Source organism: Podarcis bocagei (assembly GCF_964188305.1).
Source record: "Podarcis bocagei genome assembly, chromosome: 8".
NCBI classification, from domain to species: domain Eukaryota; kingdom Metazoa; phylum Chordata; class Lepidosauria; order Squamata; family Lacertidae; genus Podarcis; species Podarcis bocagei.
This window is the reverse complement of record NC_138133.1, coordinates 89,598,839-89,617,263: the sequence shown is the minus strand read 5'-3', so window position 1 is coordinate 89,617,263 and position 18,425 is coordinate 89,598,839. Positions and strand designations below refer to the sequence as shown.

At 47.2% G+C, this 18,425-nt stretch overlaps 1 protein-coding gene across 1 annotated transcript; it reads right to left on the bottom strand.

The window, feature by feature from the left end:
* Nucleotides 1–548: 548 nt before the first annotated feature.
* LOC308593073 (ly6/PLAUR domain-containing protein 2-like) lies at nucleotides 549–6,679 on the bottom strand. Its single transcript, XM_081205302.1, has 3 exons — nucleotides 6,464–6,679; nucleotides 3,428–3,547; nucleotides 549–818 (listed from the first exon to the last, which is right to left on the bottom strand). The coding sequence occupies exons 1-3, from the start codon at nucleotides 6,513–6,515 to the stop codon at nucleotides 607–609; spliced, it is 384 nt and encodes a 127-aa protein (XP_081061428.1). The 5' UTR covers nucleotides 6,516–6,679; the 3' UTR covers nucleotides 549–606.
* Nucleotides 6,680–18,425: the final 11,746 nt, after the last annotated feature.

Below are 18,425 nucleotides of genomic sequence, written 5' to 3'. Positions count from 1 at the left end.
TTGCGGTTCAGGGGTCCTGCCATCTCAAGCCCACCCTGTAAAACAATTTTTCCATGTCTTTTCAGGGACACCTGGAGCGTCCCTGTCACAACCTCCTATTTCAGAAATCCTTCTCTTCCAGAAATCAGATTGCAAAAGGTCATTTCCTTCCATTGATATTTAAATCACACCACTTGGTTAGGGAGGAAGCAAATTTATATCCATATCACCACCCTTGTTTATTTATTGCTAAGGACATCTAGCACTCTAGGCATGCAAAATGGTTTTGCAATCCTGATCTGGCCCGTCCTTGCAACAAGGGTAGGGTAGGCCTTAAAATAATTTTTAGCGTTTTTAACTGCTAAGCAGGTTACAGGCTGAAGGTGTGCTGGGTGGTGATTATACAGCCCTGATATCCACTCTCTTGTGCAATTATTTCCCCGAAGTTTTCTTGACCCCTTGATGTCCGTTTGAAGGGAGAACGGCAACAAACCTTTGGAAACAGCCTGGAAATTGCTGAAGTTTTCCTGCTCTAGATTATATGGCCAAGGTTTTTTTTTTCTCCTTCCCCTCTTCTGTTTCCTGGGCGATGTTCCTCCAAAATCCACCCGCCCTCTTCCTGAAGCCTTACAGTCTGGTCCACAGGAGGCTGAAAGCGAGGGCAGCTATAAAAGCCGTGGCGGAGATTGTGGCTCTGGCCTGTTGCCCGGAGCCAACGTTGCAGAGCTCGGTGTCACAACAGTAGACCGGGCGAGTTTCACCGATCCCATCTGGCTCCGAAGGCACGCAGTTTTTGGCGCAGGATTTGGTGACGGTGATGTTTCCGAAAAAGGGGTATCCTGGAGGGAGAATGAGAGAAGGTGGAGAAGGGAGGCTTTTCAGTGATGCTGTTCTTCAAAGCAAGGTAGCTCAGTTGGTAGAGCGTGAGACTCTCAATCTCAGGGACATGGGTTTGAGCCTCATATTGGGCAAAAATATCCCTCCACTGCATAGGGTAGGAGAACACCAAATAGAAGATCAGAAGGAAATAAAGAAAACCTTTCAGAAATTTTATGAAGAACTATATAAGAAAGAGAATGAAGAGATAAGTAAAATAGGAGAATATCTAGAAGATTACAAAGGGAAACAAATAACAGAGGAAGAAAGAGAACAACTGAATAAACCAATAACAAAAGAAGAGATTCAAAGTGCAATAAAAAAGATGAAAAGAAGAAGAAGAAGAGGAGTTTGGATTTGATATCCCGCCTTTCACTCCCCTTCAGGAGTCTCAAAGCGGCTAACATTCTCCTTTCCCTTCCTCCCCCACAACAAACACTCTGTGAGGTGAGTGGGGCTGAGAGACTTCACAGAAGTGCGACTAGCCCAAGGTCACCCAGCAGCTGCATGTGGAGGAGTGGAGACACGAACCCGGTTTCCCAGATTACGTGACTACCGCTCTTAACCACTACACCACACAGGTAAAGCCCCAGGCCTGGACGGACTTTCAGCAAAATATTATAAAATCTTAGAGGACTAACTAACCCCTGTATTGTGTGATGTTATGAATAACATTTTGCAAGGAGGAAATATACCAAGAACATGGAAAGAAGTGCACATAACTTTGATTCCTAAACCAGAAGCTGACAGACTAAATATTGAAAATTATAGACCCATCTCATTGTTAAACAATGATTATAAAATTTTCACAGAAATTTTGGCAAACAGACTGAAAAGAAGTTTAAAAGATCTTATACACAAGGATCAAGCTGGGTTTCTCCCGGACAGATAGCTCAAAGACAATGTGAGACATATTGTAGATATTATAGAATATTTAGAAGTTAAAAACGAAATACCAGCTGCGTTAATATTTATTGACGCAGAAAAAGCATTTGACAACGTATCATGTCAATTTTTGTTAAAAAGTATGGAGGCAATGGGGATAGAGGGCACATTTATGAAGGCTATAAGAGCTATATATTCTGACCAAACAGCTAAATTGATTGTAAATAATAATCTGACAAAGTCATTCGACATGCAGAGGGTTGGGCTGGATGACCCATGTTGTCCCTTCCAACTCTACAATTCTGTGATTTTATGAAATATCCTGGTTCCTATTGTTAGGGATGTTGGGAGGCCGTTCTTTGTTTAGCTGACGGCTTGCCAAATGTGACCTATCCGAGGTCAGCTAATAAACAGGCGCTAATAAACAGGAGATGCAACTCCTGATGGCTAGAAATCTCTCTGCAACCTTGGAATGCAACGCGCACCACAGTTTGGGATGGTGACACTCACTTGGGAATGGGGAAGCAGAGAAAAACTGAGATAAGGGTGCGTTGGCGGAAGCATCCCAGGTGCGCGCTGGCTCAGTTGCCAAGGCCATGTGTGTCTAGCTTGAATATTAGGGGGTGCAAATCACAAGTGGGCTTAAAATATATAAATTGATTAATTAATCACTTAGCGCTTCTTACACCGCTGTTACGAGCTCCTGTAGTGCTCCAGTCTCATAATTATTTTATATTTATGATTTTCAGTTTTATACATTTCAATAATTTTACCTTCATTTTAACATTTTAGAACTTGACTTCCTTCTTTCTGCGGTTCCTTAAATTTATTTTTAATATTTTCCGCATATCCAAATTAACTTAATTTGATGGTTTATTCATCTGCTTTAAATATATAATAACTGTTATTATATACAGTATATATAATATATATTATATTATATATAATATAATATATATAATATATAATAACTGTTATGTTACAGTAATCCTGCCAATGATCTTATCTGTTTACAGGTGGCTTTTTTTTGGTAAATATTCAATAAACCATTTTCCATTTCTTTTATAAAAAGTTTGCCATCTTGATTTCTTATTTAACCAGTGTCGTAATGAACATCATTACATTTATATCACAACTCTCCTCCAAGGTAGGCTAAGCCGAGAGACAATGACTGGCCCAAGGTCACCCAGTGAGCAGGGATATGAACCCCCGCCTCCCAGGTCCCAGTCCGACACTCTAACCACTACACCCCACTGCCTTCAGTGGAGGGAGGCAACACAGTTCATGAAACTGCCCTCTTCTGTTGAGATGAACAGATCCCGCCCAGAGTGGATCATTTGCATGCAGCCTATGGCTGCAGGATCAAGGAAGAAACCCCAAGTACCAGTGGTTTTGAATGCTAATCATGAAAGTGATTCTTTAACTGTGCTTGGAGCGGGTTGGGCTAGATGAGCTTTGGAGGTCCCTTCCACCTCTACGATTCTATAAAAGGCCAATGCAGGAACAGAGGAAAGGGTCACTTTAGGCCAGCCTTTGCCAACTTGGCGCCCCTTCCGCAGGGTTCTGGGCTACAACCCGCAAGAGCCGGCGCAACCAATGGCCAAATGGGATTTGCGGTCCGAAACCAGGGTGCCCCTGTTTAGCGGAGGGCTGATCCAGAGTTTTGGTTGCGTCCCCACGTCCTTACCTGAATCCACCGAGTGCACCGTTATCTTGCAGTGTGTGCTGTCTGCGGAGCAGTTGATGAAAGTCAGGCAGTTGCTGAGGTCGGTGGGTTCTTTGCAGGTATAACACTGCAAACAGAGCCCTGTAAGAGAAGGAAAGGGAATTGGCGTTTCAGCCCTGGAGCTTAGTTTTCACCTCTGGTGACTTTGGTTCTGTCTGCACTACACCATTAAATGTGCCAAATCGCTGCAAGGATTGTCAGAAACTGCCATAAGGTAAAGGTAAAGGGACCCCTGACCATTAGGTCCAGTCGCGGATGACTCTGGGGTTGCGGCGCTTGTCTCGCTTTATTGGCCGAGGGAGCCGGCGTACAGCTTCCAGGTCATGTGGCCAGCATGACTAAGCCGCTTCTGGCGAACCAGAGCAGCTTATGGAAATGCCGTTTACCTTCCCGCCGGAGCGGTACCTATTTATCTACTTGCACTTTGACATGCCACAGGGTTCTGTCTTGGGCCCGGTCTTATTCAACATCTTTATCAACGACTTGGTTGATGGACTCAAGGGCATCCTGATCAAATTTGCAGATGACACCAAACTGGGTGGGGTGGCTAACACCCCAGAGGACAGGATCACACTTCAAAACGACCTTGACAGATTAGAGAACTGGGCCAAAACAAACAAGATGAATTTTAACAGGGAGAATTGTAAAGTATTGCACTTGGGCAAAAAAAATGAGAGGCACAAATACAAGATGGGTGACACCTGGCTTGAGAGCAGTACATGTGAAAAGGATCTAGGAGTCTTGGTTGACCACAAACTTGACATGAGCCAACAGTGTGACGCGGCAGCTAAAAAAGCCAATGCAATTCTGGGCTGCATCAATAGGAGTATAGCATCTAGATCAAGGGAAGTAATAGTGCCACTGTATTCTGCTCTGGTCAGACCACACCTGGAGTACTGTGTCCAGTTCTGGGCACCACAATTCAAGAAGGACACTGACAAACTGGAACGTGTCCAGAGGAGGGCAACCAAAATGGTCAAAGGCCTGGAAACGATGCCTTATGAGGAACGGCTAAGGGAGCTGGGCATGTTTAGCCTGGAGAAGAGGAGGTTAAGGGGTGATATGATAGCCATGTTCAAATATATAAAAGGATGTCACATAGAGGAGGGAGAAAGGTTGTTTTCTGCTGCTCCAGAGAAGCGGACACGGAGCAATGGATCCAAACTACAAGAAAGAAGATTCCACCTAAACATTAGGAAGAACTTCCTGACAGTAAGAGCTGTTCGACAGTGGAATTTGCTGCCAAGGAGTGTGGTGGAGTCTCCTACTTTGGAGGTCTTTAAGCAGAGGCTTGACAACCATATGTCAGGAGTGCTCTGATGGTGTTTCCTGCTTGGCAGGGGGTTGGACTCGATGGCCCTTGTGGTCTATTCCAACTCTATGATTCTATGAATCTATGATTCTATGATTTACTTTCCCACCACGGTGGTATCTATTTATCTACTTGCACTGGCGTGCTTTCGAACTGCTAGGTTGGCAGGAGCTGGGGCAGAGCAACGGGAACTCACTCCGTCGCAGGGATTCGAACTGCTGACCTTCCGATCAGGAAGCCCAAGAGGCTCAGTGGTTTAGATTGCAGCGCCACCTGCGTCCTGGACAAATCTATCTAGTGAGCCCTGATTCATGAGTCGTAAGTTGAAGCTTTCCTTTGTCTTTCATCCTGAGACATCAAGCACCAAGAAACCATGGGTTCATGCCATGGAGGCTTACTCAGAGTAGAACCACTGAAACTAATAATTCCAGGTGGATCACATCCATTAATGCCAATGGGTCTACTCTGAGTAGGACTATCACCGGCTACAACCCCATGTTCTTTCCCTCTATCAAATTACAGACTGAAAGTTCTTATTATTACTAATAATTAATTCCGTTAATTCCCCTGTCACAGAAGCCAATCAAGAACTTACTTATGAGGACCCCACAGCTTCACAAAAAAGGCTGAGCCCTATCAATTCTATTGTTGTTGTTATTATTAATATTATTTGTATTATTTGTATATCTGTAGATCTCAGATATACAACAGATCAACAGAAATACAAGATAAAAAACACAAAACACATAATGAAAACAAGGATGGGACAAAACCAGTAACCAACCCACCCCTCCCACTTTAGTTGTGATTTCAGCATCGACGGTGCTTGGGCTGCATTTTAAATTGCATTTTAACCTGTATTTTAAATTGGTCCCCCCCCTTTATGTTTTTATTGTAATTTTACTTGTGTTAGCCGCCTTGAGCCCGGCTCTGGCCGGGGAGGGCGGGGTATAAATAAAATTTATTATTATTATTATTATTATTATTATTATTATTATTATTATTATTATTAGGCTAGAACAGGGGTAGGCAACCTAAGGCCTGTGGGCTGGATGTGGCCCAATTGTTTTCTCAATCCAGCCCACGGACGGTCTGGAAATCAGCGTGTTTTCAAATGAGTAGAACGTGTCCTTTTATTTAAAATGCATCTCTGGGTTATTTGTGGGGCATAGGAATTTGTTCATTATTTCCCCCTCAAAAAAAAATATATCTGGCCTCCCACATGGTCTGAGGGACAGCGGACCGGCCCCCTGCTGAAAAAGGTTGCTGACCCCTGGGCTAGAAGACCCGTTGGTTCCCTTCCAATTCTACAATTCCACGATTTCTAAGAAATCGTAAAGGTAAAGGTAAAGACCATTAGGTCCAGTCGTGGCCGACTCTGGGGTTGCAGCGCTCATCTCGCTTTACTGGCCGAGGGAGCCGGCGTACAGCTTCTGGGTGATGTGGCCAGCATGACTAAGCCGCTTCTGGTGAAACCAGAGCAGCGCACGGAAACGCCATTTAAGAAATCGCAGAGCACCCCTGAGATTGTACAGAGTGCAGCTCCAGATTCTCAGTCCTTGGGTGGCCATAGCCGGCCACGACACCTCCTTCAGGGAAGGGTTCAACTTCTCTTTCCTTCACACAATCATTCCAGTTTCACAGCCAAGCCACCGGCAACACCCCGAGATAGAATTGAATCTTACCAAGTTTTAAGGATGCCAGGAAGGCCAGCGCAACAGCCAGGAATGCTTTCATCCTCGCAGGCAAACTCTGGAGGGCTTCTGAACACTCCCAGGAGGCTCCTCTGCGCCCGTTCCCAGTCCCTGCCGGGCTCTGCTGGGACCTTATTATATACCTGGCCACAGCCCTTTTCCTCTCCTGCGCTCAGCTGTGCTGTCAAGGGGAAAGGGCTCTCTCAGTCGATGAGAAGAAGATATGCCTTTATTTGCGGCCACACCTCCTCCATCCTCCACCCAGTTCTTCTAGGGACATGCCCAGGAGCAAACAAGAGGGAACAGAGAGGTGTCAGTCAGAAAAAAAGAAAAGTAAAAAGGACGCAGGCTTGATCTGGGACAGAAGTAGACCTGAAGGGTTATCTGGAGCTCAGTGCTGGAAATCTGGGCAGACAGTCCTCTCTGATGATAGCTATCAGCTTTTCCCTTTTCTTGTGAGGAATCCTATTCGGAATAATGGAATTTCCCTTAAAAAAAGGAAAACATTGACAGCTATATCTCTGACGCACCTTCTTGTCTGCTGGGGTCTTGGGCTTCTGATGGTGCAAAAGCCATTTGTGGTGAGGGTTATCGATACCGGTGAATTTTTCACCTTTCCACTTCCCCAAATGAGGGGTGCGAAAAACTGGTAGCATGACTTTGGCCTATTTAGGTCAAATCAATGCAATTTTGTTTTGCTTGGTGTGTAAAATTGCACAGATACCATTGAAAATGATAGCCCCAGTACTTGCAGCTATGTATTGTTACTGATTGATTGATCTATATTTAGGGTTTCGCCTGACATTTCAAGGAGAGAAAAGTAAAAGTCTTTTGTTTTGCGAAAGCTGTTTCTGTGCTTCTTCGTCAAACCAAGCTAGATATTGTGCAATCACAATAAATAAATAAAAGCAGATTTGAATTCCTCGAAACCCAAAGCACGTTTTGCAAGAAGAAATTTGCAAATGCTAAGTTTCGGCCCCTGAAATGAGACACTCTATTAAGGCAGCCTTGTTAATGCTGAGTAGAGGCGATATTCTGACAATATTGGCCCATTAAGATTATTATTCCAGGTGGTGAATGCAGATGGGTCAGTTTCGTACAAAATCAGAGCCCACAGAGACTTCGTACAGTAGACGAGTCTCGAGGGATGGAAATGTGGAGATGAGGGTTTGGCGAGGAAAGGTGGGCTTTTGGTGGCAGAAGTATCTCGAAGGGATGAACGCAACACCCAGGTGGGACAAAGGTAAAGGTAAAGGTACCCCTGCCCGTACGGGCCAGTCTTGCCAGACTCTAGGGTTGTGCGCTCATCTCACTCTAGAGGCCGGGAGCCAGCACTGTCCGCAGACACTTCTGGGTCACGTGGCCAGCGTGACAAGCTGCATCTGGCGAGCCAGCGCAGCACACGGAATGCCGTTTACCTTCCCGCTGGTAAGCGGTCCCTATTTATCTACTTGCACCCGGAGGTGCTTTCGAACTGCTAGGTTAGCAGGCGCTGGGACCGAGCAATGGGAGAGCACCCTGCTGTGGGGATTCGAACCGCCGGGCATGCGATCGGCAAGTCCTAGGCTCTGTGGTTTAACCCACAGCGCCACCCGCGTCCCTCAGGTGGGACAATTCAGTATAAAATCAGAGCCTGTGTACATAAGAACACAAGAAGAGCTGTCTCTTGTTCTCACAGCTGCTAGCCAGATGAGGAAACCCCCAAGCAAAATCTAAGCACAAAAGCATCTGTCAGCTCCTCTGGATTCCAGAAACTGGGATTCCCTTTTCTTTTTATAAATACATCTTTATTGGTTTAAAATACAATCTTACAATAAAGGTAAGCACAACAAAGTTAAGCACAGAAAAGAAAAGAAGAAGAAAAAAGAAAGGAGGGGAAAAAAAGAATTCTCCGCATCAAAAAGTTTAAAAGTAACTAGAAAAGAAAAAGAAAATAACAACTAAAAGCACCAGATATTTATACAACATCATGTCTTATCCAATAAAGTCTTCCAATCGTTCTCATTATACTTTTTCTATTGTCTTGATTTAATTACACAGTTTGTTTTATATCTTTTTTCGCCAGAAACTGGGATTCCAAAGTATTGCTGCCTCCTTCTGTGGAGGCAAGAGCATAGCCACTGGGGCTGGTAGCCATCAATCACAGAATTGTAGAGTTGGAAGGGACACCCAGGGTCATTTAGTCCAACCCCCTGCAATAGTCCCCTCCCCCTCCGTGAATCCGCCAAATCCTCTTTTAAAGCCTTCCAGCTTGGCGACCGTTTTTTGCATGTGTACAGAACCTAGCAGTCTGCTGGTTAACCAGGAGAAATTTCCATTGGCAGATTCCCACTGTGGCAGAGGCAGCTCAGACCTGCGGGTATAAGGCACTATATAAATTCAATAAACAACAGCAGTAGCAGCAGCAACAACAATAATAACAACAGGGAGGTTAGGCTGGCCTCAACCAGAGCCAGGGCCTTTTCGGTTGTGGCCCCGATCTGGTGGAACGCTCTGTCACAAGAGACTAGGGCCCTGTGGGACTTGACGTTTTTCCGCAGGGCCCGCAAGACGGAGCTGTTCCACCAGGCCTTTGGCCGAGGCACTGTCTGACCCCCTCCTTCTGTAATCCTCATGGAGCTCTAGCCCAATGGTTGCCATTAATTTGACTCTGAATTGATTTTAGAATGCATTTCAATTAATTGATTGTGATTTTATGTAAATTGTGTTACTTTTATTGTTGTTAGTCGCTCTGAGCCCGGCTTCGGCTGGGGAGGGCAGGATATAAATAAAATATTATTATTATTATTATTATTATTAACGATAACAACGTGGCTGTACGCAGCATGCTCCCAGGAGTAAGTAAGACTGCAGCCTTAAGCACAGCAGACTTTTTATTCCATTTCCCCAGGGCCTTTAAACTCTGCTGGTGCTTTATATTTTTTCGCTGCTCGTTTTTCCCAGCCTTGTTGTACGGTAATAAATCACTCCATCCTAAGCGCTAGTCAGTCTTTAAGGGCCAAGATGGGGAGACGCTGGGAATAAAAAGAAAAGTATTCTTTGCTCTTGGCTGAGTTTCTCTCGAAATGTTTTGTCTCGAAATGACACACCTTCCTAGGCCTCAGGCCAGAAAAAACTCCTTTTTTTGGGTACATTTTTGGGAGGGCAGGGTGATCTGGAGAGATAGAGGATAAGGGCCCCACCTGAGAGGGGCACACCTCTCTCACAAATACCTGTCCTTTTGTCAAGGCTTTGGTGCTCATCTGCTGTGAACGGCCTCTCCTAAACCCAAAGCGACATGCCGCTACGAGGACAATGATTCACGAGGTTCAATATTTTTACAAGCGCTTCTGGGTGACCTTGTAAAACGCCTAATTTTTGTGCCGATTCATGGTGATTCATGTCCCCAAAAGCAACAGGTAATTGGCTCATGGGCCCCAGACTGGAGTCCGCAGCAGGTTCTTATGCCGATTCACGGTAATTCATGTCCCCAAAAGCAACAGGTAATTGGCTCATGGGCCCCAGACTGGAGTCCGCAGCAGGTTCTTATGCCGATTCACGGTGATTCATGTCCCCAAAAGCAACAGGTAATTGGCTCTGGGTGTAGCAGACTGGAGTCCGCAGCAAGTTCTTATCCAATCTCCACCGAAAATATGCAGAGCAGCAAAGAGCCTGCAAGATTTTTTTACAATTTTCATTACAAATTTAATTGTTTTGGTAGGAAAGTGAGAATATCTAAATTAATGGTTCTTATTAGTCTGAGTAGCACCGAGTTAAAAACAAAAGAGGAATGTAAATGGGCAAAATGGATGGTAACTGCAGCCAGATAGGTTATAGCAAGTAGGGGTGAGTTAGGGGTGAACCAATGGAGGAAAAAACTGAATAATATTATAATTTTAGAATATCTAACTGTGAAGATACACAGAATGAAAGGGATTAAGGTCAAAGAGAAAGAAGAGGATTGGTTTGAGAAGATATTGAATTATTTGGGTAGGTGTGAACAATTTGGGGTAATAAAAATGTTAAAAGTTAAATAAACTTTGTGGAGGGAGGAGTGTTAACGTATATAAAATTGTACATATGGCTGATTTGACTATGTTATTATTGATTATGTATACCCAATGTATCAGCCGCCTGGGGGGTGGTGGTTCACTGTTTGTGTTTTGATTGTTGGTAAAAAATAAAAATTAAAAAAAACAAACAAACTTTATTTTAAAAATAAAAATGAAAAAGAGCAACCAAGTGTCGTCTTCTGGGAGGAATGCATGTACAGATGTTAAGTCTTGCATACAGTCGTACACATGGCATCAAAATGGGCTTGGGAAATACTTTACGGTACAGATTCAAGTCACATCCATGCAAGGTCTGCTTCAGTTCAAAGTGTTAAGATCATTTCTCCATATGCCTTTAGCATATGCGGCGCCAGAGTGCAAAAAACTGCCCGGTGCACCCAATTTTATTTTTTTGGGGGGGAGGCCAAAGTTGTTGAGTGTCTTTTAGGGGGGCAGCTCAGAGTTGTTTGGGGGGAGGCACACAACCAAGAGAACACCTTAAAAAGCAGAGACATCACCTTGCCAACAAAGGTCCGTACAGTTAAAGCTATGGTTTTCCCAGTAGTGATGTATGGAAGTGAGAGCTGGACCATAAAGAAGGCTGATCGCCGAAGAATGGATGCTTTTGAATTCTGGTGCTGGAGGAGACTCTTGAGAGTCCCATGGACTGCACGAAGATCAAACCTCTCCATTCTGAAGGAAATCAGCCCTGAGTGCTCGCTGGAAGGACAGACCCTGAAGCCGAAGCTCCAAGACTTTGGCCACCTCATGAGAAGAGAAGACTCCCTGGAAAAGACCCTGATGCTGGGAAAGATGGAGGGCACAAGAAGAAGGGGACAACAGAGGACGAGATGGTTGGGCAGTGTTCTCGAAGCTACCAGCATGAGTCTGACCCAACTGCGGGAGGCAGTGGAAGACAGGAGTGCCTGGCGTGCTCTGGTCTATGGGGTCACGAAGAGTCGGACATGACTAAACGACTAAACAACAACAACAATGCAACACTCTCCCATGCCGCTACAGGTGGAGAGCAATCCCTGCAGAGGCTTGGGAGGGAAGCTGCGTGCCTTGTGTGAGCAGCATGCGGGCCTTTCGACGGTCTGCCAATCCCAGGCGCGCAGGAGGGCGGAGCCGGCCGGCGGCCTCAGTGCCCGCAGCAGAAAAGCCTGCGGCGTTCTGATGGGCTCTGCGCCACTCGGCAGCGGCTGTCGGCTGGCCTGGCTCTTCATCACTGGACTCCAAATCTTGGCCCTGGACTCTCAGCCTGGTGCCCCTGAGAGCCTGGCATCCGGCTGCCCCGCACCCCTAGCACCTATGGGTAAGTTGGCCCTGTTTGCTGCTGTGACTGATGTAGAAGGGAAATTACTGCACTAGAGTGGTACCTCTGGCTGCGATCCGTTCCAGAGGCTCATTTGCAACATGAAAAGAACGCAACACGCAGCAGTGCGTCTGCGCACACATGGGTTGCGACTCGCCGCTTCTGTGCATGCGCATGACGTCATTTTGTGCATCTGTGCATGTGCGAGCGGTGAAACCCGGAAGTAACCCTTTCTGGTACTTCCAGATCGCCACGGGACGTAACCTGAAAGAACGTAACATGAAGCGGACGTAACATGAGGTATGGCTGTACTGTGAATAATCAATATAAATCGAGACCCCATGGAGCCTGCAGGAATTTATCTTAGCTATTGCACAGTGGTAAGTGGAAGCCGTATGGAGAGTGCTCTTGAGTTCAAATCCTGCTTGCTGGTTTCCCCAAAGAGGTATCTGGTCGGCCATTGTGAGGACAGGATTAGATGGCCCATTGGCCTGATTCAACAAACTCTTACTGCGTTCTTGAGATTAAGTAGATCCTTCTGTATCCAGCACTATTCATTGCTCCCACCCCTCACATTTCCCTGCCCTGATATGCTGTTATATCCCTGCCTGGAACCTTCACTCAGGGGTGTAGCTAGTTGCTCTGGCACCCGGAGCGGCGGGGGCGGGGCGAGTCGCCCACGGGGCACCATGGTGATTCGTGCTCCAGGGTGCTGTGACGATCCGCGCATTGGGGTGCCGTGGTACTCCGCCTAGAGTGGCAAGGCGGCAAGCTGCCCATGGAGTTCGCCTGGGCACCATGTCACTCCTGGGAGAGACGTGTGGCTCGGGCACACTGCAGGCCAGGCCCTACGGTAAGTGCTGACCCCTGTGGTGTACCATTTTGTCATCCCCCTCAAGGATGACACCTGGGGTGGACCGCATCCCCCTCCCTATGCCCCTGGCTTCATTCCTCCAACTCGGGAAGAACCTCTGTTTAAAGCCCTATATGGCCTAGGACCCTCGTACCTACGGGACCTCCTCTCCTGGTATGTCCCACAGAGGAGCTTACGGTCTTCAAACAAAAACACCTTGGAGGTCCCGGGCCACAGGGAGGTTAGGCTGGCCTCAACCAGAGCCAGGGCCTTTTCAGAAGTGGCCCCAACTTGGCGGAACGCTCTGTCACAAGAGACTAGGGTCCTGCGGGACTTGACATCTTTCCACAGGGCCTGCAAGACAGAGCTGTTCCACCAGGCTTTTGGCCGAGGCACAGCCTGACCCCCTCCTTCGGTAATCCACACAGAACTCTAGCCCAATGGTTGCCATTAATTTGATTCTGAATTGATTTTAGAGTGAATTGATTTTAGAATGTATTTCAATTAATAGATTGTGATTTTATGTAAACTGTGTTATTTTTACTGTTGTTAGCCACTCTGAACCTGGCTTTGGCTGGGGAGGGCGGGATATCATCATCATCATCATCATCATCATCATATTTTTATTGTCATTGCCCCCTTCGGGGACAACGAAATTACTTGACTGCTCTATAAAAACACTAATTAAACAATACAGTATAATACAGCAAGGGAGATTAGATGACTTTCAAAGTCCCGGCTTCCCATTCAGGGCCGAGATCGCTCTGGAGAAGAAGCTGTTCTTAAGACGACTCGTTCTTGTCTTCATCGTCCTGTATCTCCGTCCCGACGGCAGGAGCTCGAAGAGACAGTGACCAGGATGCGATGGATCTTTTACTATGTCCAGTGCCTTCCTGTGGCACCTTGTGGCATAAATCTGCTCTAAGGTGGAGAGTGGGCAGCCAACAATGCTCTCTGCTGCCTTAACAACCCTGCACAACCCCATCCTGTCCTGGGTAGTACAGCTTCCATACCACACACATCATCATCATCATTATTATTTCTGATACCACACCTCCCATTCTCCCTTGCTGACCCCTAATCCTGAAACTACCTCCTAAGACTTTGACCTCTTTCTCTTCCTTCAAATCATTCAAATGCACAATTCATCCTCCGGTAACCTCAAGGCTGGATTACTGCAATGGGCTCTAGGTGGGTCCTCTCTTGGAGACTACAGCTGCTGCAAAACACTGTGGCTGGATTGTTGATGGGGGCAGACAGCATAATACACAATTGTCACATTTTAAGGGGGGCAATCTGGATTGACAGAAGCCTCCCCGGTTTAGGATGGCAATCCCAGAGATTGCATTTTGGCTCCCATGCTTGGGCTGCACCAAGGCGCAGGACCAAAAGTCAGGTGTTTTCTCGTACAGACTTGTGGTGCAACTCAGTTGGCTCACACCAGAGTGCAAGACCAAATGTTGGAGGGTGTGAGACCGGTTCTGAAATGTTTCCATGGGCTGCCCATATGCTACCTGGCCCAGTTTAAGGGTCTTGTATTAATTTGCAATGTCCTTAGCAACTTGTAAGGGACGCAGGTGGCACTGTGGGTTAAACCACAGAGCCTAGGACTTGCTGATCAGAAGGTCAGCGGTTTGAATCCCTGCGACGGGATGAGCTCCCATTGCTCGGTCCCTTCTCCTGCCAACCTAGCAGTCCGAAAGCACATCAAGTGCAAGTAGATAAATAGGTACCGCTCCGGCGGGAAGGTAAATGGCGTTTCCGTGCGCTGCTCTGGTTCGCCAGAAGCGGCTTAGTCATGCTGGCCACATGACCCGGAAGCTGTACGCTGGCTCCCTCGACCAATAAAGCGAGATGAGTGCTGCAACCCCAGAGTCGGTCACGACTGGACCTAATGGCCAGGGGTCCCTTTACCTTTACCTACTAATTTGCAAGGTCCTTAGCAACTTTGATCTGGGATAGCTCAAAGACTGCTTCACATCACTGCTCGATCACGGAGGTTGAAATGAATAAAACCAACTTCTTCTGCTTGAGCCGTTCACTAAACCCTTTAATCCAGGGTTGGGGAGACTGAATCTGGGCAGTGACCCAGATCTTTACCTTCTCCACCCACCCCACCCAATGGACCACATTTGACAGGTGGGTGGACACATTCGTGAATAGGCCATAATTCCTACCAAACCAAGAACAAGTCAGAAGAAAACATCCAGTATACAGTCAGCTGAAAGGCATGTTTGCATCCATCACATTTTGTGCAGTTTGATGGTTCTGCTGGGCCACCACAATACTTCTGTTGCTGGAAACCACAGGAAAGGAGATTTCTGCTCTCAGGTTAGACTCCTGCGTGCTGGTTTCCCACGCAAGCACCTGGTTGTTCACTTTGAGAACAGGAAGCTGGGCTGATCCGACAGGCTCTTCTCTTGCTCTTACAGGTGAAACTAATTACAGATAGGTAACCGTGTTGGTCTGCCATAGTCAAAATAAAAAAATTCCTTCCAGTAGCACCTTAAAGACCAACTAAGTTAGTTCTTGGTATGAGCTTTCGTGTGCATGCACACTTCTTCAGATACACTGAGACAGAAGTTGCCAGATCCTTCTATATAGAGAGAAGGTGGGGAGGGGTATTTCTCAGAAGGGTGGTGGGAATGGGAGATTGGCAGATAGCTGAGATGAGCCTGTTGACGACTCTTAACGACTGTAATAGGTCTTACAGGAAAAGGCAAGGGGTGAGGAGGTGAGAAATGGCTGAAGGTGAAACTAATATATGAGATAGACTCATGCAGTGGTGTAGCATGGGTTGTCAGCACCTGGGGCAAGGCAAGTAATTTGTGCCCCCTAACCCGTGGATTTGCGCCCCCTAACCCATGGATTTGCGCCCCCTAACCCGTGGATTTGCGCCCCCTAACCCGTGGATTTGCGCCCCCTAACCCTAACCCCCAGATGTTGCGCCCGGTGCGGCTGGCCCCCCCTGCACCCCCCACGCTACGCCACTGGACTCATGACATGGAAAGCGAGATGTGTCAAGCCTTTATTTGTTATCATTGTGATGATCATGGCGTACAGCTGATAGAGCAATATTGGAACGCAATGCAGAAGAGCTGAAGGCTGCTACTGAAGCATCCTGGTCTTCCATAACACCTCAGCAGTGCCACAGGCTGATAGCATCCATGCCACACTACATGGAGGCAGTAATTGATGCAAAAAGGGCCCAAACCAAGTACTGTGTATATATGCATGCTTCTACATCTCAGAGGTCCAATATTGCTCTATTTGCAGTCCTTGTTTTGCTGATTTCATTAAATATTCTAATTTTCTGAGATTGTTAATTTGGGGTTTTCATCAGCTGTACGCCGTGATCATCACAATTATAACAAAGGCTTGGCATATCATGAGTCTACCTCATATATTAGTTTCACCTTTTAAGTTGAATTACTGAAATATATGAACTTTTCCACAATATTCTAATTTTCCGAGTTTCACTTGTATGTTGAGCGCTGAGCAGGCGATCCAAACACACAAGGCAAGCGGCTTCTGTAAAGATTTGGTGATGGAAATCGCGTAAACCCTGTCTTCTGGGAGGAAAAAACCACCCTCCTGAATTATCAGAGGTAATAATTTCTCGGGTCCTGGGGTCCTGAAACGCCTGCCTTATCTCAGCAGCCTTGAGGGAAAGTTATGAAACAGGTCCATTAAACTCAGGTCAGTCCGTGATTTATGGATTGGAGAAGTCCAGCTAGTGTTTTTCCAGAACAGAATGTCCCCTTCAGCCCCAGTACTTGTGAATTGGGAAGAGGTGATGATGGGAACAGCATCCATGGTTGACCTAAGACTCACCAGCTTTTTAAAGTATAAAACCATGCTCTAATGTGGATTGCTCCCGCCTGACGTTCCTGACGTCAGCCCTGCCCACTACCAGGATACTCCATTGCAACCCCCTTCCCACCTGCAACCCCCTTCCCACCTTGGAAGCAAAAGGAATGACAATGACACATTTATTTGCGTCAGTGTGTTTGTGGGAATGTAAGGCAGAATCTTCCACTTTGGGGGTTTTGAAGGTTGCTCATAATTTTGAAGGTGGGTCTCGGGTGGTGGTGGGTGGACAGGGAGAGAGAGGTGAAAAGATGTACTACTACTACTACTACTACTACTACTACTACTACTAATTTATTATTTATACCCCACCCATCTGGCTGGGTTTCCCCAGCCACTCTGGGCGGCTCCCAACAGAATATTAAAAGCACAATCAAACATTAAAAACTTCCCTAAACAGGTCTGCCTTCAGATGTCTTCTAAAAGTCAGATAGTTGTTTATTTCCTTGACATCCGGTGGGAGGGCGTTCCACAGGGCGGGCACCACCACCGAGAAGGCCATCTGCCTAGTTCCAGTACCTTCACTTTTTGCAGTGAGGGAACTGCCAGAAGGTCCTCAGCGCTGGACCTCGGTGTCTGGGCTGGACGATAGGGGTGGTGACGCTCCTTCAGGTATACTGGACCGAGGCCTTTTAGGGCTTTCAAGGTCAGCACCAACACTTTGAATTGTGCTCAGGAACGTACTGGGAGCCAATGTAGGTCTTTCAAGACCAGTGTTATGTGGTCCCAGCAGCCACTCCCAGTTACCAGTCTAGCTGCCGCATTCTGGATTAGTTGTAGTTTCCGGGTCACCTTCAAAGGTAGCCCAACGTAGAGCGCATTGCAGTAGTCCAAGCAGGAGATAACTAGAGCAATTGTTGGCATCCGTCTGACTCAAAAGACAATGGAGTGCATCATTGAGGGCGAAGCGTGGGCAGAGTGTGTGGGGGTCCTAGGCTGCCAAGGCGATAAACCCCCACCCCTCTCTACCTTGCTGTTGTGGTCCAAAGGAAAGCAGAGCCAAATGTTTGGGACCAGCTTGGCTGCAGGAGTTGCTGGAAGGAGGCGTACAAGGTGCCACCCAGCCTTAAGGAGTCCACTCTGGATGTGTACAGCGTTTACTCCTTAGCCTTTTCTTCTCCTGAAGATACCCTACAATGCAGCAGAGGTTGAGGACCAGAGTTCTCCTTCTTCTAGATGGGCTCCTTTTCCAGGCTGACAAGCTCCACCTGCCCCTCACTTCCCTCCATAGCTGTGCTGGGCCCGGGGGTAACCCATGAAATGTGGTCCAGGATGGGTCCAGAAGCTGAAGGTTCCACTAGGAGTCAGTCTGACAGGGCCAAGCCAGGACACGAGGCAGGAAACCAGGCAGGGACAGGTACAGGATCTCAGGCAGGATCTAGCATACAGCAATGTTGCTCCCACAACCTGGGGCGAGGTCCGACAGCCTTTTATCTTTGTCAGGGTAGTGGCCAGTCCTGATCCCCCGGCGACTCACCTCCCTGTTTTGCCCAAAGGCAAGCACTCCTCCTGCGAGTACTCAGGTCTCTCCTTCTCTCAGACCTGAGTCTCTGCAGCTTGGGAGACATCGGTGGGTTACTAGACCCAGAGGCCGCCTCAGCCTACCCTGACCCAACTGGTAGTGGAGCAACTGTGAGTGATGGCCCAGCTGGAGGCAACGAGGTCATCCCCGCATCTGGAGCCAGGGCAGGCTCAGGCCCCTGACTCAGCCCAGCTGGTACTTGTTGCAGGGGAACCTGTGCAGACTGGGACTCTTCAGGATCAGGCCCCAGACTTGGTTCAGGTGATGCCTGAGGCAAAGGATCCGGTGTGAGACTCCTCTGGTTCCAAGTCCGAGCCCAAGTCCCAGGCCATCACAATAGCACATGCAGAAACCACCTTCTT

Coding starts and splice junctions, on each gene's coding strand:
- LOC308593073 (XM_081205302.1), bottom strand. CDS start 6,515: ATGAAAGCATTCCTGGCTGTTGCGCTGGCCTTCCTGGCATCCTTAAAA. Junction 3,548..6,463: donor CCTGGCATCCTTAAAACTTG/GTAAGATTCAAT, acceptor CTTCTCTTACAG/GGCTCTGTTTGCAGTGTTAT. Junction 819..3,427: donor GGTGCACTCGGTGGATTCAG/GTAAGGACGTGG, acceptor TTCTCCCTCCAG/GATACCCCTTTTTCGGAAAC.